The sequence below is a fragment of the Ricinus communis genome, chromosome 5 (assembly GCF_019578655.1).
Source record: "Ricinus communis isolate WT05 ecotype wild-type chromosome 5, ASM1957865v1, whole genome shotgun sequence".
NCBI classification, from domain to species: domain Eukaryota; kingdom Viridiplantae; phylum Streptophyta; class Magnoliopsida; order Malpighiales; family Euphorbiaceae; genus Ricinus; species Ricinus communis.
In genome coordinates, this window is record NC_063260.1 from 14,023,177 (window position 1) to 14,048,253 (window position 25,077).

The 25,077-nt window shown below is 34.6% G+C and overlaps 3 protein-coding genes across 12 annotated transcripts; 1 reads left to right on the forward strand and 2 right to left on the reverse strand.

The window, feature by feature from the left end:
- Positions 1 to 836: 836 nt before the first annotated feature.
- Positions 837 to 2,983, forward strand: LOC8270504 (putative E3 ubiquitin-protein ligase RING1a). The gene is made up of 6 exons (XM_015724047.3): positions 837 to 1,188; positions 1,365 to 1,450; positions 1,546 to 1,682; positions 1,793 to 1,842; positions 1,962 to 2,036; positions 2,137 to 2,983. The coding sequence occupies exons 1-6, from the start codon at positions 941 to 943 to the stop codon at positions 2,750 to 2,752; spliced, it is 1,212 nt and encodes a 403-aa protein (XP_015579533.2). The 5' UTR covers positions 837 to 940; the 3' UTR covers positions 2,753 to 2,983.
- A 1,679-nt stretch (positions 2,984 to 4,662) lies between these two features.
- On the reverse strand, positions 4,663 to 17,714 carry LOC8270501. 10 transcript variants are annotated; one of them, XM_015724040.3, is made up of 19 exons: positions 17,538 to 17,714; positions 16,873 to 17,230; positions 15,505 to 15,753; positions 14,639 to 14,829; positions 14,384 to 14,555; positions 14,047 to 14,184; positions 13,781 to 13,970; positions 12,352 to 12,497; positions 11,743 to 11,919; positions 11,368 to 11,478; positions 10,641 to 10,760; positions 9,976 to 10,132; positions 9,291 to 9,454; positions 9,101 to 9,187; positions 7,861 to 8,189; positions 6,648 to 6,729; positions 6,239 to 6,378; positions 5,863 to 6,109; positions 4,663 to 5,316 (listed from the first exon to the last, which is right to left on the reverse strand). In XM_015724040.3, the coding sequence occupies exons 2-19, from the start codon at positions 17,155 to 17,157 to the stop codon at positions 4,993 to 4,995; spliced, it is 3,309 nt and encodes a 1,102-aa protein (XP_015579526.2). In that variant the 5' UTR covers positions 17,158 to 17,230; positions 17,538 to 17,714; the 3' UTR covers positions 4,663 to 4,992. The 10 variants fall into 10 exon arrangements, with proteins under 10 accessions (XP_015579526.2, XP_015579523.2, XP_048229713.1 ...); XM_015724037.3 differs by having other exon boundaries at positions 5,863 to 6,133; XM_048373756.1 differs by having other exon boundaries at positions 6,239 to 6,381.
- A 1,934-nt stretch (positions 17,715 to 19,648) lies between these two features.
- Positions 19,649 to 24,243, reverse strand: LOC8270499 (probable carboxylesterase 11). The gene is made up of 2 exons (XM_002526879.4): positions 23,033 to 24,243; positions 19,649 to 20,549 (listed from the first exon to the last, which is right to left on the reverse strand). Exons 1-2 carry the CDS (start codon positions 23,911 to 23,913, stop codon positions 20,012 to 20,014), a joined length of 1,419 nt encoding a protein of 472 aa, XP_002526925.2. The 5' UTR covers positions 23,914 to 24,243; the 3' UTR covers positions 19,649 to 20,011.
- Positions 24,244 to 25,077: the final 834 nt, after the last annotated feature.

A 25,077-nucleotide genomic window follows, 5' to 3' on the forward strand; every position in this document is an offset into this window, starting at 1 on the left:
ATGCAACCGTAAAAGAATCAGGAAATATTTAATGTTTTCTAGTTGTTTTCTTAGAATATTTCTTTCTAAATTTGATTTTAGACAAAAATATAATATGAAAAAAAGAAGAGATAAGATATAAGAAAAAAAATAAAAAAAGGTACGAATGAAAGAAATTAAGAAATATAAAAAAATATGAAGAGAAAAAATAAGAAATAAATTTTATAAATAATGATATTTATCGATCCATAGTAAAATGTGTGGGTGGCTGCTCAAAAAATTTATTATTTTTCATCTATCTAACACTAATAACTAACATATACTAATAACTACTGGTTAGATTGTCCTAAAAAAATTATTATTTTTTAAATAATCAGATATATGTTTTTTTAGTTTAAAAATTAACCAAAACAATAAAATAATAATAACATAAATTGAAATTAATAAAAAATCAAGCATATTTTAAATTTATGACAAATTTTATTATCATTTTGTACATATTTTAGAACAATCTAACCAGTAGTTATTTTGATATATTATTATAAAATAAAAAGATTAAAAAAATATAATATTTAAATATCAATAAATAAATAATATGATATGGTAAATAATAAGAGTACATAATTGTTCTTTTTTATTTAAGTATTTAGTGTTTATTTAATTAAGATAAGCACTCAATTGCCTACTGATGTTTTAAATGATATTTTTCCTTTTGAAACCCTTTTCTGATCTTATTCCCGTCGGCTGTCTCGCCGGCCTTCCCAAATACCTGAAATTTAGCCGTTTCAGAGGATAGAATATAAAAATGTAAAAGCAATTTTCTTTTAATTAAAAAAATAAAATCTTATTCAAAAATACATTCGACCGTTGAAAACAAAACGCATTGGCCTTTACTCTTTCACTAGACTGGAGAGAGAGAGTTTTCTTTCACTTTCCCCTTCTCCGAACAGGAAAACCCAAGATGGTGAGCCAAGAACAAGAACCAAAACAAAAAATTCTTCTTGACCCCAAAAACACAGTTGAAAATGGCCAAAACATGGACAATATGTTCAGTCCAAGATTTAAATCCTTAGCTGCTATGGCTGGTTGGGACGAAGAGTCCATCCTTACAGCCAGCCTTATCGTTGAAGACACACCCGATCGTCTATTTAAGCACAAGAAACGCTCTGATTTGCACTTCCAGACACCACCTTCCAACAGTTCAAGAAGGTATTGCTCATACCCATCAACCCAATGTTCTTGACGTGTATTTGCGTTTAAATAATTGCAATGATTATGTTTCTTGGACACTGATGTTTTCAATTATTTTCAAGAAACATGTTTTCTTGGAAATTGAAGGGATAATTAGAACTTATCTTTTAATAACGGTTTTCTTGTTATGTCAGAAAACGTAGGGCTCAAAGGAAGAGTCCTGTTTCGGTATCTGTACCTGTTATTAATCTTGATGAAGAAGAAGAACCTAGAAAACAAGGTATTTGATTCCACCTTTGCCTTTTAAGAACTGGGATATTAAAAGAAAATCTAAAGGAGAATTGATTTCTTTGTGAGAATGTTCTTGATGGGCAGAGACTCAGAAAGTGAAGATAGAACCAGAAATTATTGACACAGAAGAAGATGAATTGAAGAAAGAGAGTTCTGGTGTTTCTTGCTCGAACTCGGGTCTTCCTTGCATGGATAAACTCAGAGAAGAGCTCTCTTGTGCAGTAAGAGTCTATTTAATATTTTGTGTTGTTATCTTGTTCAGATTTTCATCCTGGGAAAATGTGATTTCATTGGTTTGTAATGGATTTTTAGCGTTGTTGATAATTGCCAGATTTGTTTGGAGATTTGCTATGAACCGAGCACCACTTCCTGCGGGCACAGGTAATCGAAAATTCCAGACTTTCTAGCTATGAAAGGTCAACTTTAAACAATGCTTCCAACCTCTATTATTTGGGCATGTTGCTGATCTTGAGATGGTTCTCTGTATTCGATGTTTGTAGTTTCTGTAAGAAATGCCTAAGATCTGCGGCTGATAAATGTGGAAAGAAATGTCCAAAGTGCAGACAGCTTATAAGGTATGAATATCATCATAATCTTGAAGCTTTTTATTCTGAAGTTATTGTGATTATCATATACTTTTGGAGATTGACAATGTTTGTCTTGTGAAATTTTTAGCAATGGAAGATCTTGCACTGTGAACACAGTTCTTTGGAACACAATACAGCTTCTGTTTCCACAAGAAGTTGAAGCAAGGAAGGCCGCTGGGGCCTCTAATAGCCGAGAAGCAGAGAGCCAAACTCCACCTACAAGAAGTAGTACTGACATGAGAAACCAAATTGTTCGCCCCTATATGGTTTCAGCCTCAAGCAGAGATGTCACTGCTAGGAGAAGAGGAGGACAAAGCCAAGATGAGGATTCCCTATCAGCTCTAAGGACGCAGAGAGACGATGTTTCGCGGTTATTGAGTAGTTATACAAGTGGAATGAGCAGAAGAGCAGCATCAAGCCAAGATGGCGGTGCTTATTTTCCCAGGAATTTGCAAAGAGAAAATCTAAATCTTTCACGGCTATTAAGCAGAGACGCAAATGGAAGGAGAAGAAGAGAGACCCCAAGCCAAGATGAGGATGCCGCATTAGCTCTAAGGCTGCAGAGGGAGGAGTTCATGGAGGCTTTCAGGGGAACAAATGAACAATCGGAAAGCTCTATCTCCTCAGCTAGAGGAAATTTCAGGGCAATGGCAGCCAGAGCCGTTAGCCTACGAATGAGAACCCTGAGAAATCGTGCCACATAGTCTTATTGCAATCTTATATGCTCTTCATGGCCAAAAATAATCCATCACAAACCAAGCCTTTCGTTTGTATTGATACTTCTTATCTAACATATGTTTGTACCAATCTTTAGTATCTTATTTAGGTTTGCTATTGAGGTGCAGAAGGGATTGAGTTGGGAGAATTGACAATTGTTCCATATTACAAAAGTACTTTTGGCAAGATAAATTACAAAGTCTTCTTTTGGGTCAAAACCGAAATCTTTGTTGGTTACTATTTCATTATAGCAGGTACAGATTGAGTTTTTAATTTCTATTCTTTTGGAACTGATCAAAGGTTAAGAAAAGAACTGGTTTCTTGTAATGGTTAAGATATGATTAGTTCATGATCTTAAAAAGGTTGGTTAAATCTTATATCAGCTAGACCTAACTATGTGCAAGCAAAACTTTTACCTAGGTTGGGTGCAGAATAAACTTCCCTAGTTATAACCATTATTACTCTTCACATATCATTATCGTTACACTCGGTCTCGTCTTCTATAAAGCTATCAATTTCTGGGTATTCATTGAGGTGGCCTCAATTTGCATTATTGTTGTATTCCTAGGTATCTCTGAAGGGTCGGGCTCCTTCTCCTCACCAGGTGCACTCGCATGCACCAACTCCATCTCAGACTGCTGGTGGAAGTAATGCTGCTCGTCACTACTCCTCAGCATTGGCTTGCTATGATATTATTCCTTCTTCTTACCATTCTATCTTTTAGTCTTTCACTAGTTCTGAAAAAGAAAATTGATTTAAGATCTTTTCACTTTTATATTATGTTGCTTTTGTGCATGTGAAAAACAAAGGGAATATGATAGCTCCTTGTGCTTTACATTTACAGTTCCTCCATTGCTTCAGCCTCGCTATTTATTTCCTTGGTGATTGGGAGTGTTTGTTGTCTTACGGAATTCTTCAATATCCTCAGCTGAAAGATACAACGGACATTTACATTTACAGCTCTGGAGACGTCATTCCGGGGGAGGAATTTTACTCCGGAAGCTTTGAGAAAACTGAACTACTTCCGATGAGGCCCCTACTCTTTCCTTCATCACATTACTTATCCCGAACTCATGAATCCCTGTTTCCGCATTTAGGGAGACCGAAGGAAGAGGCCATGACTGCCCCCGGTCGTTTTAGATGCCCTGTACACCGGGCCAAGGACTAAACAATGTTTATGCATACACTCAATTGACACGCACATATATATGTAAAAGTTTCAATGGCCATATCAAACGAGAACACGCATGTAAAAGTAGTCGATTCCAAAATCTGAACCCATGCGATCATTCTTCTGATCATAAATAAATACCTTTCCCTAAGTTCCAAGGATCCAATTTTTTGTTAAAGGGTAAGACAAATGGAAGCAGAAGATTGACCGTCAATATCATAATACCGTAGCCTGTAGGATGGTTGCCAAGCGTTGAAGAGGCAGTCCAGAAGAGTGCAGTATGCACCAGCAGCAATCATATGCGAAGCCACAGCACAAATGGACGTCCCTACGAAGGTTTCAGTAGTAAGAGTGCTGCCATTATTCTGAAACAGCAAGAATGCTAGTTAAAGAATTTCCATTTTATAGAAGACGTAAATGGCGGCAACTAAGCCAAGCCTAACTTATAATACGTGCTCATTTGATCACATCAAGTTTGGTTATTTAGCCTTCCTCATTTCCATCGAAGAATGCACCTGGAATGTGTGGAAAGTGGAGATCAAATCAATCAAGATCATTCAGGTATGGCCACTTTTGATTCCTTAATGGTCATGGTTCTCGAACCATATGAATTGACTGTATCTAATTGCAAAAGAGATAAGAGGAACATCACACTACAATTTTTCCAGCCAAAAGAGAAAAAAGAAAAATCTGGAGCAAGTTCAGATACTTTGTGCACATTCCAGCTCTGCAATCTGCAACTAAATAACATTGTTTTCTCCGAGCACAATGTTACAAAACCAATTTCTCATTTGAATTGCAGATCAAGTTCCCTCCAATCTGAGAAACAAAATGCTCATATACAAAAATGCATTGCTGCAAAAGAATTGCCTAGCTAATTAACATCACAACAACAACAACAAATCTCCCTCTTTTTTTCTCCCATTTTCTTTTAACTGTACTAAAAAATTCAAAGGTCATATTTGCTTGCCTGCAAGTAAAGAGGATTTCATATCTCCAATAACTGTCAAAATACCATCACAGCGTATAAATGTATCACCCTGAGAAGAAACTAACTCAATGTTTATGAGAATGCTTTCTTCTCCCAAATCGTTGCTCTCCCTTCTCTTTGCTCCATAATATCCTTAAAGCTAAGGATATGAAGCCTACAGCAGCCATGGCATAAAAAACTCTATATGGCTCCAAACCCAATCCATAAAGATAGGAATAATAGCCAGCAAGAAGGTAGACAAAATCCAATCTCAATTCCCTCCCCTGTATTACTGACAAGGAAAACTGAGAATTGCACTCTGGTTTCGTGTTTAAGATACCATGAAGAATGACACCGATGCAAAGAGCTGAATCCAGGAACCATGGGAAGCTATGTCCCAATCCTATTCTCTGCAATCAAACAGAATATTCAATTTAAAGGCATCCAAACTGGATGAGTGAAGAACCAAAATTCTATATAAAACCTTAGGATTTGGTGCATTTTGTGAAAGTAATATAAAGTTTAATCACACATATTCGATATTGTGCTAGTAGGCTGGTAGGAAAATACACCTACTAGCAATAGCAAACACTTGGGCATAGATCATTTTGTATAGGAAACTAAAACAGATGAAATGAATGGATAAGAGCAGAACAAGGATAATTCCCATTCAAAACGCCTTAATACCATATGAAAGAACTGTTGATTACCCGGAGAGAAAAGGAGAAAGCAGATGGTAGTTGTATTTGAGATAGATTAATTATTACATGTTTTTATTTGATAAAATCAATGCAGATTACAGCAGAAATACCATAATGTCCTGTGCCAATTTACTAGGTTTAGGAATGAATTGCAGTCCAACAACAAAAATTGGATGATCAACTAAGATACTTCAAGATCTTAAGAAGTGATATTAAAGTCCAATATGAGTTTTAAAAAAAATGTATCATTCATACCTGCAGCCAAGCCACAAGGGAAGGGACAAACATCAGTGCCGCAAGAAGATGCAGGATCAACAAGCCATGTCGGTGATGAAAGATCTCCAACTGTGTGTCACCAAAACTCTTTGAAGAGTTTGGACTATTGGAGCTATTTTCTTCCAATGGGGAATTATGGTTGCACACTCCATTGCTCGATGCAAACTCTTGAGATCTTTTATTTTCTTCATCTTTGCAATCAAAGAGTTCCTTTCTCCGTGCATGGCTGCGAAAGGAAGCCGTCAAAAAACTGTTACAAAAACATGGAACAGTTCTTAGGATTTGTATCTACCAAAAGCACTAAACAAAGCAAATGCAAAACAATAGCACATAGAAGTTTAATCCTCCAAAGTACCCGCACAGTGCATTATGACAGCACAAAGCATGAGACAAGAGAAGAATGAATAAACCCAATGCTGGATGGACGAAGCAACCCAAGGTGATAGCAGTCAGAGCTGTTACAAGTGATGGATTGACTCTTAGAACCCTTACAACCTGCTTTACAAATAAATTAGATTAAGTGAACAAGTCAAAGCATCAACCAAGGCTTATTAATTAGAATAAACAAAGATAATTATGATAGAGGTTCAAAGTCTCAGGAAGGAGACAAAGAAATATCAATCAAACTGGACTATGCGAGGAGTCAAATTTGTATTGACCTTTGTATAAAGTAGAGACTCTCTCGCCTTAAGGGAGTGAAGCCTCAATTCTGGTTACATGCCTACTACCATTCTGGTTATAGCATGCCAGAGCTAAGAGCTTACCTTTAATTGGAAAAAACTGGAAGAAAGATTAAGAAACCAATGAAGAAATCCTAAGCGAAAGTTCCCTTCCTGTCCTTGCCACCTACAAAGTATCAACTTCTGTTCAACAAATAGTACTTCAAGATGCAAGAAAAATTACTAACTTTCAACATATATAACACGTGTAAGCAGGTCCTATAGCAAACACCTCATAAGACAGTTGATAGTAAGTGATTTGAAAATTTAATCAACTTAATTGTGAAGTATCTGTAGCTTCTCATCATTCCTTCCTTACAAAGTCAGCTTGTCTAAGAGAACCATAGAATTCTACATATCATTAGGATGACGCCTTAAATCTTTCAATGTGCACTCTAAATCAGTCCTTTGAATTATGATTTAGTCAAACTATAGTATACGTATCAAAAAGTGCCATCACTGAATAACTTAAAAGAACCACAGTGCAGAGTGAAAGACAAATGAATGACTAGACTGCATTCAGTTCAGACAACCTCTGGTTGATTAATAATCTCAAATATGTGGGATGTACTAGCTAGGTAGGATTCTGAAATATGGCAAGCACTTAACATATATAGTTAATTGAGAGAATCGTAAAATAAAGGCATTTTTCCCAAAACTAGACTGCATTACCTTAGAAATTATATTAATAGAAATAGGAAATAATGTTAATTCTTTTTAAGTGTACATGTGTATTGAAAGAAACCAGCATTGGATTGCATCCTTTATGCAGTCAATTTTTTTCTTTAGCTTCTATCACTTTATAGAATAGAAATCATCCCTCAGATGCATGTCAAATATAACTTCTGAATATGAGGTAGAACTAGACCACATGCCTGGATAGGTTTTATTCCAAATAGAAGATAGTGGGCTATGCATGCATGAAAATGGATATATTAGGGTTAGCTCCATTGATAAAAGGTCTAATATTTGGCATGGTAACTATGATGCACTGCATCAGTAAGACAAAACGAACTAACTTTTAATTCCAGAAGGTCTCTTAGCTAATTGAGCTAACCCCAGAATAGTGAAGTGTCACAACTAAGATTACACCTTTGATATGACCAAGCCAGTCTATAAATGTGTATTTCTCAACTATTCCTCCTCACCACTTTTTTTTCCTTTCTTTTTGTGAAAATATTACTCAATATATCTAAAAAGAATCATTCCACAAATCCATTATTACAGAGCATGCAACATAAGGAGGCTAGCTTCTAACCTTGTCTTGATGAAAACATGTATAATGGCAGCCGCATAGAAGACCAATTGGGAAACAAATATCAGAAGAATCATGGATCCATTTGCAAACAAGTAGCAAATCACTGAAACAATGATGAAGCTAGCAAATGGAGGGAGCGGTTGAGACAATAGAAAGGAAATGAACAAGGAAATCAAAATGGGTATAATGCCTAGAAGCAAGAACGGCAATGGCAATCTCAAATTGGATTCCACAGCTGACAGCACCGAAGGTACAGGCAAATCAGCATCCCACGCATGTGCTTGCCGCATTAGAGCAAAAAAGATAACAGCAATGGAGAAGCCAACAATCTGCATCAAAAAAGTCCCCAACATTATATAGCTTATGTTCACCAAGGAATTTCAGTACCACCAGCAAAAGGCATAATGTGACCATACATTTCTTTCAGGAAAGATGCAAGAAATCACCACAAGAACCAATGCTCTCTGCTCATGCCTCAATCTATTTTAGCAAATAGATCTTGATGGTTGAGTTTCTTCTCAAAATAATAGCAGGTTGGTCCAATCAAATGTATTACGTAGAGCAGCATGAAACTAGTTTCTCAATCCGACTTAAAAATTGAATGACTTCTAGTAGACACCCCAATAAAATAACAGTATCTGATTCTGAATTATAAAGTTAATGTGCACATTAATTGACACGATATTTTCCCAAGTTTCCTATTTTTCCTTTTGTTTTTTCTTTTCCTTCTCTAGACTACTAATCTTTTTAAGGCAAATTTTTTTTTTGGGGTAGAGGGTGTGGTAAATTCTAAGTTCATAATGTACTTTCCCAGTATGATTCATCTGAGAAAAGGTTCCTTGAAGTGAATCACAATTACTAGAGTTATCAAAGCTGGAGAATCTAATTATCCAATCTACCTATATTTGTTCCACCTAATCCCTCCAAGAATCACAGCCCTTAGGCTTCATTTTGTGATGTAGTGGAAAATTATATCACCAAGACAGCTAGTATTGCAACAGAATACCACAAATACCTTCTAGTTGAATTCTGCTAAAAGTTGAATCACATTAACATCCGACTGTAGGTGCATTTAAGATATTAATCAAACAAGACTTAGTTCAGAACATCAAAAAGTAAAAGGTAATATGATGAGAAGAAACATCAAAGAAACAGGAATTTCCGAAAAATGAACAGGAAAAGCACATAAAGAAGAAAATAAACTGCTAATAGATAACAGAATATGCATCAATGCAGTCACCTGTGAACTATACAACAGCAAAAACCTGCTGGCAGCTGCAGTTTCAGAAACAGCAACACTCATTTTATACGAACAATGAGGATCAACCTGCAGAGTCAAGCAGACATGAAAACCTTCAAGGTAAGTTTGTAATATTAAAATAGTTAAGCACGAAAATTAAATGATAAAAGGTTTTCTAAGAACTTCATACCAGTAACAGAACAGTGGTCCTTTCAGATCCCTTGGTAGCACTCCAAAGGGCTGGTGAGGAATCAACAATTATAGTTTCGCTGTATAAATTAGGAAATATGTGAAGGCCTGATGTAGGATCCCATGCAAGTGCCACAGGTGGGAAACAGCGCAGTTTACAAAGCCCTGAAATACCAAGACACGTAGCTTAGCAGAAAAAAGAAAAAACCTTGACGATTAAGGGAAGTCACAAGGGATATGACAACTGGAATACATTTGATTTCTAAATGTAATAATTTCAGTAAGTAAAATATTTATCATAAATGTCAACCTAGTGCATAGGAATTTTAAAAAGTACCAAATGAAAAGAAAAGGAAACATAACGCAATGAGTTTAAAACTTAAGCACAGTTTAGTCCACCAGGAAAACTAATTTGAAAGATTTAGGAAGCACAGAAATCTATGATTTTTAGGAGATTTAGCCACTGGGAAAAGTTAGAAGAATATCCATCCTGATTCATTTATGTAAAAGTAAATATTCAATAGAAAATATCTTTTGCGCAAAACAGGCCATATATTAGCTAAACAGATTTTACATGCATACACATAGTATATCATTGGCCACATCTATAGATTTGCAGCAACGCAAAGTTTACAAAGATGCATGGAAGATGGTCAGTATTGCACAGAGTAACCATAGATTCTTACTACTGCTTTCCATGTCTCCAGCCTCATCAGCAGGAAGCCCTGACCTTTTTATTCCACAGCCCATAGTTCTTAGAGATAAAGTAACAGGCAAAAGGCCTAAGCTAATAGAAAATGACAAGTTGAAAGCAAGGGGATGATCTTCTTTCAAAAATATTTCCTGCACAATATGAAAATCATGCACCTGTCAATAGTTAGTTGTTTGATGGGAAAAATTAATATATTTAAAATATATTTGCAAAGGTGGAGAAGATGGATCAGAAAAAGAAATCTAAAGAAGGAATAGTTTGAAAAGCTTCCTATTATCATTTGTTAGGGAGAGTGTGAAAGAGGGGGCAGGAAAACAAGGAGAAGATTCTTCCATGGGCCCAACAAAATCCTCACATGTTTGAGAGGTAAGTGGTGAAGACGAGAAAAAAAAAGGCTCAAGTGCCCATGATAACAACATCCGTCATTTAATCATTAACAAAATATAAATGTTTCACATTTCATTCCTCCCATTTTCCTCTACACTCCAAACAAGAGGGTTGAAGTAAATGTGACCTCCTCCATTTTCTTTATGCTTCCTTCCCTCCCTCCACTTCTCCCATCTTTTTGCATCTAAACATGGTGTCAAGAATCTAATCTAAACTCCTAGGAAGTACTTCAGCTATTCAGTAAAATGTTACCTTTTGAGAATAGGTAGATAGAAGCATTAACTGAGCAGATATATCTCTTTCCCCATCGTCTGGGTTAAAGAACTGACCAACTGCCATGGAAGTTGCTGGTGGAGGTCTGCCTGAAATAGTCTGAGCATCAGAAATTCACACACGTCAATAGTGGAATAATTTCAAAATATCAAGCTAAAGGGTTTAGCAGCGCCATATCCAGGAAAAAAAATAATTTTAAAAAAAGGTGCAAAACACTAATAAAGTCTTGCCTTAATTGATAGTGTAAGAAATGTGATGCAACCATTTTAGGGTCAATAATTTACCAGTATGGAACTAAAATAGCAAATTGCCAATGACATGCCATTGAATTACATATGGATAAAGAAGTTTAAAGTCGACAAACTAGCAGTCCAAGCTAATACATTATATATATATGCTTGATGGGTTTGATAGACTAGCCTAACAACAAGGTTTGACCAACTGTATTTACTTCAAAAGATTAAACAAGCCTGAGCTTTTGCAATTTATCTTTCTTCTTCCTATTTTTACATTTGCAGTCAGTGACAGTGAGCAATACATAGTTTCCAAAAAAATAAAGCTTAAAAAGGTAAGCCATGGGATAAGTACAAGATTAGGGCTCAGATTAAGATAATGAAACTGCATATTTAGAAATTATGGAATAAGTACAACATCAATATTTAGGGGGAAAAAAGAATAATCATAAAAGAACGAAGGGAAAGAATACCGGACGGGGAGCAACTGAGATAGTCAAGAATCTGAAACCATGCATATCCTCTGGGGTCAAACGAAGTACAGCAGATGGAGGTGCTTGCTCAGTCTGACTACCAGGTTCAATCTGATAAACAAGCAGCATATTCATGAAACACAGTGAATCTATCAACCCTCTGCAGGACCATTGTTCACTAAAACTTGACAGCATAACATATAATATTAGACCTCCACTTAGCAACATATTATAGGAAAAGAAAGACAGCATATAGAACAAAAGGTAAGATCATAACTAATGTAAATTTCCTATCAGAAATTTGCAAGGATGTAAGGATACAAATTCCTATTAGTAAACTGTATAGAAAATTTCCACGGAACTAGTAAAAAATACCTGTCTTGGTGCTGGCCGTGAAGGGATTTGCACCAACTTTGATGTCACCTCTACAACCTTTCTACTGGCAGCCAGATCTGTAGGCGATTGCCCCTTTTCAGGCCACAGATGAATTCTAACCCCAGAACAAGGAGCAAGATTTGTCACAAAGATAAAATGGCCTTTCCCATTTGAACCCTATGAAAAGAAGTTAAACTGTAAGCAACTTTACTGTATGGTAAATGCTAATCAGAAATTTAGAAATAAAGGCAACAAAATGAATTAAGTAATATTAAAAATTCACCAACTACGAATATTGATCTTATATGTGAAAAGATGAAGCCTAATTGGCTTGAACTACAGAACCTATGACTCGAATCAGTTTTGGCACGTTACTAATCAAATACAAGACCTAATATAAATATTAAACAGTTGAAATGCAAATTTCTATTCAGCAGTGAAAAGCCCTGACTGGCTGACTGGCAGCCGGATGCTGTAAATAAGATAACAAAATGTGAGAGTAAATTCTCTAGAATAAACACCCTAAACATATTAGTAGGACTAAAACAAGAAATAAAGAACATCACAAAATATTTGACAACTATAAATGAGAAATATGGTAAAGCTCACCAATTTCTGTATGTCCAACCACCGCCTCCTCCCATCCATGGCCAAAACAGTCATAGTGGTAGTCTGGATGTAAAGATCCCTCTCAAGGCTATCATCATTCCAGTGAACATTGCTGGGACAACCAGATAAAGTAGATACTTGAGAACCTGCAAGTATTATAAAGAATCCTGTTAAAAATATTAGCTTTCTACTACAATTATTTAGTTTATTTTCTTTCTTTTTTTCTTTTAAAGTAGGATAGTCTTTTACTTCTTTGTAAATCTATATAAGCCTTTCTTTTATGTTGTAATCTCTTTAAGCAACAATAAACCCTAGCCCCCTTTTGATTCCCTTTCTTGGTTATTAGTTTTATCATATCTGATGAATAACTGTTTTGCTTCAGAAGTTGAAGTTTGTCAAAGCCGAACATTAGTGAATAACGTGAACTTCAAAATAAAGTTCTGCAATAATTGAATAAAGGTTTCTTGTGCATCTTATGCAGACAGCAAATTATGCTAGGCATAATATTCAAATCTGGCACATTACACAAGGTCAGATGCAGGGATTCTTCTCTATGAGCTCCAGTGCAGATGAAAACGCTCAAACCAACAAAGGAGGGAATGGGAAATGACTGGTTGACCAATTGGCAGTCCGGGAATTTATGATTAAGATGTCTATGGTTCATCTCTTGCTTCCACAAAGTAGGTAATGTGCATTGGTGTGCACAATTTTGATAAACCTAATCTAGCCAGGAAAGCCAATTTAAAGAAATTTCATTTCTCTGGCCTTGTCACAACCGTCTAAAAATGAAGTTCTGGTGATTATAGCTAGGCTTGAAGTTCCCAGAAAGTAGCTTGGTTGCTAGTTACATTAAAAGGTTACAACGCTTTTTACAAGTACAACAACAGGATACAGATATACAGATATGAAGCAGAGGAACGAGTACAGTTAAAATGGCTTTGATTCACAGATGACAGCACAATGTGAAGGAGGTTTCACTCCCCTCGACTACATTACCAGTACCGAACATAGATCTAGCTCCTGATACCGAAACTCCCCTCTCTCTGCAGTGTAGCAGTCTCTTTAATTATTTTTTTTTTACTTTTCAACTAAACCTTGACTTGCCTTTATTAAAAATCTTGTGCTGGCCAAATTCATTTGTTTTAGTTCTTTCAGGAAAAATTAAATCTAATCCATTTAAATACACTAGCTTTTAACTTCTTTCACTATGCTAAACACTATTTTCTAAATTGTTTAGGAATTTCCTCAACCCCATTTTCGATTTTTCTAAGAAACATGTACATGACTCGTCTGTTTCAATAAGGTTAGAATGATATATAAGAACCCCATTCTAAATTTATTTTCAGTAATTTCACTTCTGCAGAAAACTATATACCAAAGTTTCAGAATACTTCATATTGAATGGTATTCAGCCAGAATAACCAATTACCAAGAGCATTTTTTATATGCTTGATAGGAGCATGAGTTGCCTGATAAGATGGAAGTGATTGCCTCATCCAATTGAAAGTCTGTGGTATCCCACTACGAAGCATTTGTGAAAATACTGCTAGTCTCTTTTGAGTGTCAGGAAATGGTTCACCTGTTCTGGAGTCTATCAGACTAAGGAGAGTATGTGATACCTAAAGACAGAATAAGCACATTCAGAATAGCTCTTCATGATCTTAAATTTGGGTCAAAAAGTGATAATCCACTCACTTGCACAACTAATTGATTACACCATAAGATAGCCTGATGTTCCATGGACAGCCACACATTTTTCATGCCGGTACTACTTATCATAAAGCCATGTGTGGAAGGCACAATATCATCTAGGCTTTCTAACTTCGATCTTACCTGGAAAAATACACCCAAAATAAAAGAAAGATTGTATAAGAATATTAAAGTATAAGTCCAGCATACTCATAAGGCATGACACAATAAGAAGTTCAGCAGATTCAATTAATAGTCTTAAGAGAATCCATCAATTACCTGGAAATTATAAAAAAGACGTACTACCACTAAATGTCGCACCAAAAATTATATTTAAACAAACCTGATAATCATTATAACCACCGGAGATGGAGACAACAACAACATGAGAGAACAGGGGGTCCGACATGAAACGTCCTGTTCGAGTGGTTTGAACCTCATATCTCTTTCTCCATTCCTCATTTACACGTGCAAAATAATGACCCAATGATGGCTGCAGTGCCACAGGAGGTGATCTGGAGAAAAGGCAAGACTCGTGAAAGACAGAACAATATTTGAAGTAAGAATCCAAAGGCATAAAAGAAACTACAGAACTCACTGGTGTGGGGTTGAAAGTGTAAGAATAGTCTCAACGGCTGATTTCCTCAAATGAGGATGGATAATTGCAGCTCTAGCAACAAAACCACCCATAGAATGTCCAACCAATATCACACTTTTTGGCAAATTACCAGAGGTTGCAGCTCCTTCTCTTTCTCGGGCATCATGAGATTCCTTGTATTGATCCAAAATCTGCAAGAATGACCATATAATAACCAATTGGTGAACTTATAATTTGTGAGAAAACAAATCCGGCTGTTGCAAATCCAAGTTATTCAATCTCAAATGAAGTCGGGAGAACTTAATTCACATCTGAGGGACAAAAATCAACAGTACTGTCGTGCAAAAATAAGATGCAATTTGATGGAAGTTAAATGAGTTATCACAAATAGAAACTTGGATGGTGAAGCTAATTTGACACTAAATTGGAAAAAAAAAGAAGAAGAAGAAGAAAATTGATAGTCAAGGATAGAGCATACTGCCTTAGCCCTTAATTGATCGTAAAAGACTTCATAAGCCAAACCTATGTATCAAGGATTGAGTAAAGATATAAAAGGCATATTAAATCTTCACATGCACTAAGCATAAACCAAAATTCAGATAAAAAATGTGCTTTAAGAAATTTCTTTTCTAATTTGATGAAAAACATATTCTACTTATTTGTGTTGCATCTTTTCCAATTTAAAGTCTTGAAAAATTTCTTAACATGCAGTATGAAAAGAAAATGTTTAATAAAAGCAAATTCTTAGCATAGAGAATGATGAAAAGTTTATGGAAAGTAAGGTTTATTCCATGCAGCATTATCATCTAACTTGTACTCATTATTTATTTATGCAAATATGACAAAAAATAAAATAAAAGCAGTACCTTGTGAATGGCATATACAACATATTCCGTGTGTTCTTCAAGTATCCGACCATCCATTGCTGAATGTTCACCTTCAAGATCTACAGCGAACCAGTCCAGCCTGGTAGCATATTGGTTAGGTAATTGAAAGCTAGTCATGCTCATTTTCACCCCTGTTTCCTCAGGATTTAAGTAAGCCTCTTGATAAAATGTCCGTTCAAGTGGACCTCCTTGATATGCCCTGTCAGACTCTGCAGCCAAGGACCTTACCTGTATGGAAGACAATAAAACCACTATGATAAACATAAACACAAGCTCATAAATACACAAGTACACAATGCATAGAACTTTTAAATGCATTGCAGACGCTATGTTTCAATATACAATAACTACATTGCGCTCTTGTTCCAATGCTTAAAAGTACGTACATATAATGCCAAAAAGAAAGGCAGGAGCTTCCACTTTCTTTCTTTTTCTTTCTCTTTCAAGATGATATGATCATGGCCTCATAAAGGGCCAATAGCCTGCCTTTTTTAAAAAAACTTCTAGAATATATGAATTTAACTAATTCAAGTTATTGACAACTTAGCAGCAGCAATAATGAAGAATAACTTGTAACATTTAGTTTGTGAATAACTCTGAAAAACAACATGCATGAATATATTCGTCAAACAACGGCCAGACACCAGATTTTATACTAGAAAATAAAAACTTATGCTGGAAGCCCACAATTATTAGGCAAAATAAGAAGAACCCTCAATAAAACAACATAAAACGAAAACATTAAGAATCTTTGCAAAATGTCAGTGATCAACGTGAAATCCACCAGCACTAGACCATCATAAATTTTAAGCATTAACAACTACTCCCAGTCACCTCCCCTGCTTCCATCAAGCATTTGAAACAAGCTGCTTGTTGAAGGTAAATATGAGAAACCAGGAGAATGATAGACACAGTAAGTTTCCGGCCAGTTAAATTATGATCGAACAATAAACACCTCAAAATCTTGATTAAAATTTTTATGTTGCTTCACAAAAAACACAAAAACATAAATGACTGTTGGGATATGTATTACGAATAATAAAACCAAGTAAGTCAGCATAACTCAAACAAGAACAACAACAAAAATTTAAAGAAAACAATTTTACTGAAGAAGATCGCATGTAGGTGATGCCAATTGTTAACTTGTGATTCTTTATGCTGTTATAATGGTTTTTACTTCCTCTGCAACCTACATTATCTTGCATACAACCAAAATCTTCACTGTTTAAAAGATATAGCAGCACTTAAACATTCATAACAATAACATCATTCAACAAATTCAACCACATCCAGTAAAAAAAGAAAATTCAAACTTTAAACTAAAATAAAGAACAAGGAAGACCTTGCCTGTTTGTAGCTACCACCATTGCCAGGAATAAAAAGAACAGGAACGCCATTGAGCTGCTTTAAATGCTCATTGTAATCAATTTTTTTCCATCCCTCATGATACAAGTACAATCCATACTTTGCACCATCTCCACTAGACGAAATCGGAATATAAGTAGGATACATATAAGTCATTATACAACCATTCGAAATCGGCTTTAGTAAGCCGTAGAGCGCATATAAACCGATCCATATGGTTATTATAACAAGAACGCCAACTCTAATCTTTGCTCTGAATCCTTGCATTTTCAAAGATCAAATCTTTAATCTTCTATACCACTACCAGCTCTAACAATTTATTTCGCACATCTTCCACAACCTTCAAAAGAAAAAAAAATGACTAAAAGTCAGGATTTGCACTAAAGAAAGTAAATGAAAGAAAAAAATCAACTTCAATAAAAGCTTAAGAACAGTTACATTAAAGTTCGGATACCAAAATTGAATTGTTTTTAATGTGAAAGGCGGAGTTATTGGAGATTAAATGATGGATCTTTACTTAACTGGATGTAATAATCCAATTTAGAAGCAAATTGCATGTGTAATTAACAAAATGATGCTAATCAATGATTATTTAAGAAACTAAAAGCTTAAAAAGGAAACTGGAGAATATGAATGTGAGGGTCCACCAATCGGAGAAACACCGGAGTGTTGCCTGAAATGGAAGTGAAGTAAAGTGAAGTGGAGATCGAAGTAGAGGAAATGGATTTGATTAGCTACAGTGAGACGTACTGAAAGGTTTAATGGTCCATATCCATAGCGCAGAGAAAATGGAAAGACCAGATTAAGAAATGGGAATAGGGTACAACTGACTTTCTATCCGGGTCGGACCATAATAGAACTTGAAATCGTTTGGCCCCACATTTATTTTATGATTGAAATTTATTAAGAAATTTAAAAGAATATATAAAATATAAAATAAAATAAATAAAATTATAAAATAAAAATAATAAAATTGAAGAAATATTTATTCCTATGAAATATATTGATTTATTAATACATAATTTATTTAAAAATTCTATCTATTTTATTAGAACTTAATTCCATACAAATTTAATTATTTTTTAAATTATTTTTACTTGATTTAAAACACATAAAATTTAAATTTATAATTCATAAATTTTATAAATTTAACTCAGCACAATATATAAAAATTAAATATGTCAAGATTAGTGCTAAATAATATATATATATAAGTTAAAACTAATAAATTAGATTATGAATATTTAAATTAAAATTCAGATATTTGTTGTTCTATTATATTGGTTGGAGTGAGCAATTTTGAACAAAAATTGAATCCTCAAAATTAAAATTGGTTTGATCATTTAAGAGGAGTTTTTATTATTTAGAACAATAAACAAAAGATGAAGAGGTTTTGACTGAACAATAAGAAAGAAAGTGAATATTAACTCTCCTGCGAAAGGTAGTTTAAGAATTCAGTATACTTGTGCTATATTAAAAAAAAAAAAAAAAAAAAGGGACTAAAACAGATATTAAAAGAAGTTGATTATCCTAACCGAATAATAATATGGTTATATTAAAATTGACCTGAAAATATAAATGAATGAATTATAACTCTCTACAAGGCCATACCCATAGCTTAAATCCGCTAGAAGGTACAAATCTTTATAAACACAAGCTAAGGTTAGGGCAGATAATTTGGATTATATTTTTCCTAAATGTCTCCTGTTAATATATGATTATAATTTAAAGAATAATGAATTCTTATTTATGATTCGTGTTAAGTAACTTGTGTATACTTATTGAATGTATAATCTATTATGACTTGTTTCTTAACTATTAAAATATATGAATTAAAATGACTCTTTGCATAATATAATATGTATATTTAATCTATAAAGTATATAAATAATATATGGAATAAGCAAAATCTAAAACAAATAATATATGTGTAATGATATGTAATTTTAATTTTGTATTACTGTAAATGTTTAAATATAATTATTTTTAAAAATAAAGTAATTACGGCTAATAGTTTCCAAATAGACTATGTATTATATATTCTCTTCAAAAAAAAGAAATAGATTATGTATCATATATTAACATAAAAATTAATTAAACGGATTACATAGCCCGTTTAATTTTTTAAATTTGAAATGTCATAAAATTTAATTTATTTATATTATGAGTCTTACGAAGCTATGTAATTATATATTGTATCTATCCCTTGAACGAATCTTGTCAAAATTTAATAATCCTAAAAAGAATTGAAAACTTGGAGGAAAGAGTCAGAGGCTACTAAAATTCAAACACGCCAAAAGTCATTGATGAAAGTAACCAATTGGATTTTATAAAATTGCTGCATGCATCGGCTGCGTCCTTTGCTTCTTACATTGAAAGAATGGATGGGTGTCTGATTACGTTTGTATACTTGGTACTTTCTTACAAGACACTGCATCCCTCAAAAGTACTTCCACTATTGAGGGAATATAGTACCCGAAAGAGATACGCAGGGAACCAAGAAATATAGCCTCTTGGAGCAACAGCTGGCTTCTGTATCATTGCTCTACGGCTTCTTGGTGGTTCCATACTCACATTAAGAACCAGGGCGAAGCATAGTTCATCAAATGAAGCGAGGCCCCACGGTTTCCTATGCTATGCAATTAGAGCTGTATTTATAAGCATAGGAAACATTTCTAGATATTACAAGTAGCTTTTAGATATAAGATTATCAAGTGGATAAGATTCCATAAGGGCTGAACCTCTCTACGACGGAAGGGATAAAAGAAAAATTCATTCATTGACTCTGTTCAGGAGCAATAGTACATTTTAATACACGGGGATAAAATTCTATCTGTCGACAAAGTCCTAATGTGGCACATCCTCGACAGGAGACTAAGCCTAAACTCGGAAGTTCTATATCTTACAAAATTGAACCCGACAGCTCAAGTTGTAAACAGGAAAAAGTGATGAACCCCCCCAGCAACTACATTACCCAGAAACAACCAATGAAAAAATTTTATAGAACCCCTTCTTTTCGCAATCCCGCGTGATAGTATAGCCAGTACTCTCTCACTAGGTAACATGACACAGATATATGATGCCCCTTGTGCAGTATCTTTTGCTTTGACTTGCTATCCCCTTAATATGAAAACTCATGGCCTCGAAATGAAATGTACTTCTTGACCCAAATAGCAATGTCCTCAGCACATGCCAGGGCCTGAGGGGTCTTCAGAAGCATGTCAAGGGTTGCAAATTCATGAACTGCATCCTTATACTCTAGAACAGGGGCATCTACATTCACCTTCCTCAGCTCCTCAGAGTAAGCAATGGCCCGGTCTCTCATCCAGTCATGTTCTGCTACCACTGTCAGTGTTGGGGGCATAAGCTTTAGAGGAGGTCCCCTGCCAGGGATCAAGGGGTTGGCAGCTGGGTGGTCAAGACTGAACTCTTCCTCTGGTAGAAAGAGTTTCCACGCAAGCATGCACATTGGCTTATCATAGAAGTAGGAATTTGCCAATTTTATCTCAGAATGTGTAGGGATGCTCCCAATGAAGAACGGATACATCAAGACCTGAGCTACAACATTAACAGGATCCAAAAGCTTGCCTGCCTCTACGGCTTTTCGAGCCACATAGTCTGCAATATTTGCACCACAACTAACTCCAAGTAGAACACATCTGTTTCACAAAATATAACAAATTATAAGCTTCACAACAGATGAATAAAATTATATAATGATAATTTTGCACAGAAGAGGGAAGTTAATTGTATGTGAAAGAATATATATGTATCTACCTACACTAACAAAAAAGAGCAGATACAGAGATAAGGAAACATGGCTATAGAAAAATTAGAAAACAGAACATATAGCCAAACTTATAAGCATAATCACCTGAACATATAAGCATAATCACCTGAATACATAAAATTGGCCACAAAACATTTTTTTTTTATAGTTTGAATAGTCAGCTCTAAGCAGGTGTCAAACTTCCAGATCATACTACTTATCATGAATATTGCCCTAATTCATATTTCATCTTATAGGCCAAGGAAATCAAAACTTCTCTCTGCCTCACATACAGAGGGGTAACTTGTTTTTTTTGCTGTGTGCATTTAAGAGAAAAAGGGAGACCACGCTAAGTTAAAGAAAAGAGAGCAAATGCACCAGAACTATTTTTGTTCTATTTTTGCATTGAAAAGAAAAATCACAAAATGCTTTGACATTTATAAGGGAGATCATGTAGCCATTTCAAAATATAAACTGACATCCAATCTTATCATCTTCATCATGTTAGGCAGTACTAAATCCAAAAGAAAACAATTGCTTCATATTTCTTGGAAACCTTGAGACTGCATTAATTGAATAAATGAAGCTCCCAACCAATTGGTTAGATGATCAAAACCAAAAAAACAAAAAAAGAAAAAGGAAAGGGATCAGGAAAAACTCTGGTCAAAGTAAAAAAACCGATAATATTAACAACCACTAGACTTTTAAAAGAAGCACTTTCAACTATCTCCAATAAAAATTTCCAAAATATGCCCTCTCAGCTAACCAGGTTGCTACATAAACTGCCCTGTAGAGGTCAACAGAGCTGCATAACCAAAGATAGATGGTGTCTCTCTATAGATATGAACAATACCTGCGCCTTTCTGCCCCCTCCCAGTTAACACATTATGTCTAATTGTTTGAACCTTAAAACACATTCCTTAGCTCATAAAGGCCACACAGATCAAAAGGAAGTTCCATTGCCTAAGTTGGCTAGTATATCCATCAACTCAAGAACCAAGAAACCAAAATCCATTAGATCAAGGTATTGGAAATATTAACATCTATTTGATTTGATAAAAGCCCAAATCAAAGTATACAGAACTTAGTTTGATGCCTGTGCTAGTTTGGCTCATAAATCCATCAACTCAAGAAGCAAAAAGCTAGAATCCAATCAATATGGCAAAGGCTCAGATCAATGTCCATATTTATGGGACAATCTTTTGATAAGAAATCAAGTTAAAGGCAAAAGTGCAAGAGAACAATCAAATTTCGGATTTCAAATATAACTTTAAAAAAAATGACAAAAGAAATAGATGACACATTTAAAGAATAGAAACCAAAATAATTATCTTTCTAACTTATAGTTGAAAGACCAAAATAATAACACAATAGAGATCTATGGTTGTCTTAGTCACCTACAAAAATGCCACCTAAAGAAAACCAAGTAAAACATGGTACAAAATTTTGCTAAACATAACCCGCCGTGTCCACCACTCTCCACAATAAAGACAAGAGTGCCAGGTAACTTCAGTTCATGAAAGGACTAGCTGAAGCTTGAATGATTTAGTCTTCAGATTTATTAATTGCAGTGACAGACACCAGATCTAGAGGAAACAGAAAAATTTATCCAGCTTGCAAATCGCAACGGATCTTCTGAAAGCCATGTGACTGAAATTAAATATGACATGGCAGAACCAAAAGGCATTTTGAACTTTGGCAAGTTCTGCATACTGATTTAGACCCTAAGATCAATTATGCAGAAACTTTAGCATGTCACTAGAATCTGTAATAAAAACTGACAGAGACATAGTTTTACTTGAACAATTAAGATTTAAGATTTAAGAAAAGGGATATAAGCAATAAGCTTAACAAACCCATGCACTTCAAGCCCTTCTAGCATTCCCCATCAGAAGTCAAAACAAATCAGAATAATATGACACCAACCAAGGAACACTAGCAAATCTTGCCAAAGCAAACCGCATTCCCCTTCAAAAACCAGTAAATAAAAGCAAAATAGTATGCTTGTCAAAACTAACCTGTATCTGAAACAAATCCATATATTTAAACTGAGAACATCGATCTTATCTAAAACTTCAATGCCGTCTTCCATTTGCCAATAACAGCTAGCAATACCTATTCCCCTGCATTTTCTACCGAACTAACCATAATAATTGCCTAAATTCATCCCATTTCATGAATTCAGTAGACAATGCCTTATACTATGCATGCAGATCAGGACTTCACTTCCAACCTTACTAAAATGCAAGCAATGCAATTAAAAGCATAACAACTTAAGCTTATTTTCAACCAAAAACAAAATCTGAAACAGTAAAAACGTCCAATCAATAAATTGTAAATGCCAACCAATAAAAAACAAGTTAAACTACTAACCTAGATGGATCACCATGAGCAGCGAGCCATGGCTCAACCATAGACGCACCAAAAGTATCAACAATATGTCTAGCAAGATCAGCCTTCTTAAACTCCGCGGCACCTTTAGCAGTCCCCATGGATTTACTACACTCAGACAAATTAGCTTGCTTTCCTAACCAATTCAAAACCTTTAACCCATCTTCAAAAGCAGCTGGATACTTATTCTCCGGGGCCAACCTATAGCCAACCGCAACGACAACCACATCACATAATTTAGCAATCCTTCTACAGAAGAAATCATTGGCAACTGAATCATTACTTCCGCTAACCCATCCACCACCATGAAATTGCAACATTATTGGCAATTTCTTTGTTTTATCAACATTTGGTGCGTATCCTCTGTAAACAACATTATTTAAAGACTCAACAACGACAACATCATTAGTACAACCATAGCTATTCCTTCTAGATTCAGGGGGCGACGGTGATCCAGTGTTACTAGCCGTAGAAGTGTGTCCAAGACTGTTTCTCCGTATAACGTGAAGGTGATTGTCGTTGTGAAGATGATCGAGATTAGAACTTTTATTAGGGTTTGGTTTTGCTTTAGGTTTAGATTGGTATTTTGAATCGGGTTCAGGTGGATTTAGAGCTGATTCGGGAAGAAAGATCCGAATTGTGAGAGAAGTGAAGGGGTCGATATGAATATCTTTGGTGGCAACACCGTCGGTGAAAGACGGATTAGGAGCGGAAACGGATTCTTCGGGTCGGGTTGTGACACCGAATGGGTTAGAAGAAGAAGAGGAAGAAGAATCGATAGGTGTTTGGATCCGACTTTGTAATCGGTGTTTTAAAAGGAACTTAAAGAAGACACTATACAACTTAACAGCTACACTTGGCATTTCTTCCCCCGATCAAAATCCCAAAATATCTTCTCTCTCTGAATCTTGAAATAGAAATGGAGAAAAAATTTCGATTTTTTTCTTAATTTTTGAGTGAAGAGATTACAAAGGGCAGGATAAACGCATGGTTTGTAGATTAAAGGATGAGTGTAATTGGAGAATTTACATAGATAGGAAATTAGGGCTTCATGAATCTGTAAGAATACCTTTGAGATGTCGAATCTAACTGTTTCAGTTTCAATGGCGATTTTGAGATAGAGAGAAGAGAAAGCCAAGCTGATCTACCTTCTTAGGTGGACGATGATGGGCTGTCCCTCTCTGTTTTTCCTGTATTTATTTATCTATTTTCTTTTTTTAACTAAAATAAATTTTGTTAATGTCAGGTGCGTGACGTGGCGGCTGTGAGATTGAGTGTTACGATAATTGATTGGCTTTTGGTGACATCGAGTTTATGGTTAATGTTGTAATAAGCTCTACATTTGAATATATCATTCTTCAGCTTTAGTCTGATACAATCAATCATATTAGTGATCCGAATCAGGTTGGACGAATTCGAACAAATTAAAGAGTTAGCAGAATTCAACAGTTTAAAATATTAATTTTTTTTATATAAACTAAAATAAATAAAAATAAAATACTGAAATTAATAAATAAAACCACCACAAAACGATGAAAATAAATTAATATTTTTCTGTATTCAAAATAAAGTACACAAAAAAAATTGGAACAGAAACCTTTAAAAAATATTATTATATTTCCAAATATGGAAGAAGAAAATAATTCCTGGACTACTTTACTACTAGAAATAACAACTTTGAAGAACATACTGCAAAGAAATGTGTGAAGGTTTAAATAAATTATAATGAAGCAGATCATGAATTATAAAAATAAAAATACATTTAAAGAAGATGTATCCTAATTGAATATAAAATCTACATTTTAATTTATAAAAAATTTATTAGATTTATTTTTATTATCAATAAATAAGATTAATTTTAAATATATTATATTTATAATAAGTCTATAAGTATATAATCATGTTGAATCCAGCTTAATTTTTTCAATTTTTATTCAATTCTTTTAATAAAATTAAACAGCTTAAATTTTTTATCAAATTCAAAAATAAAACTAAAATCGAGCCGTCATAATTTTTAAAAAATCTAA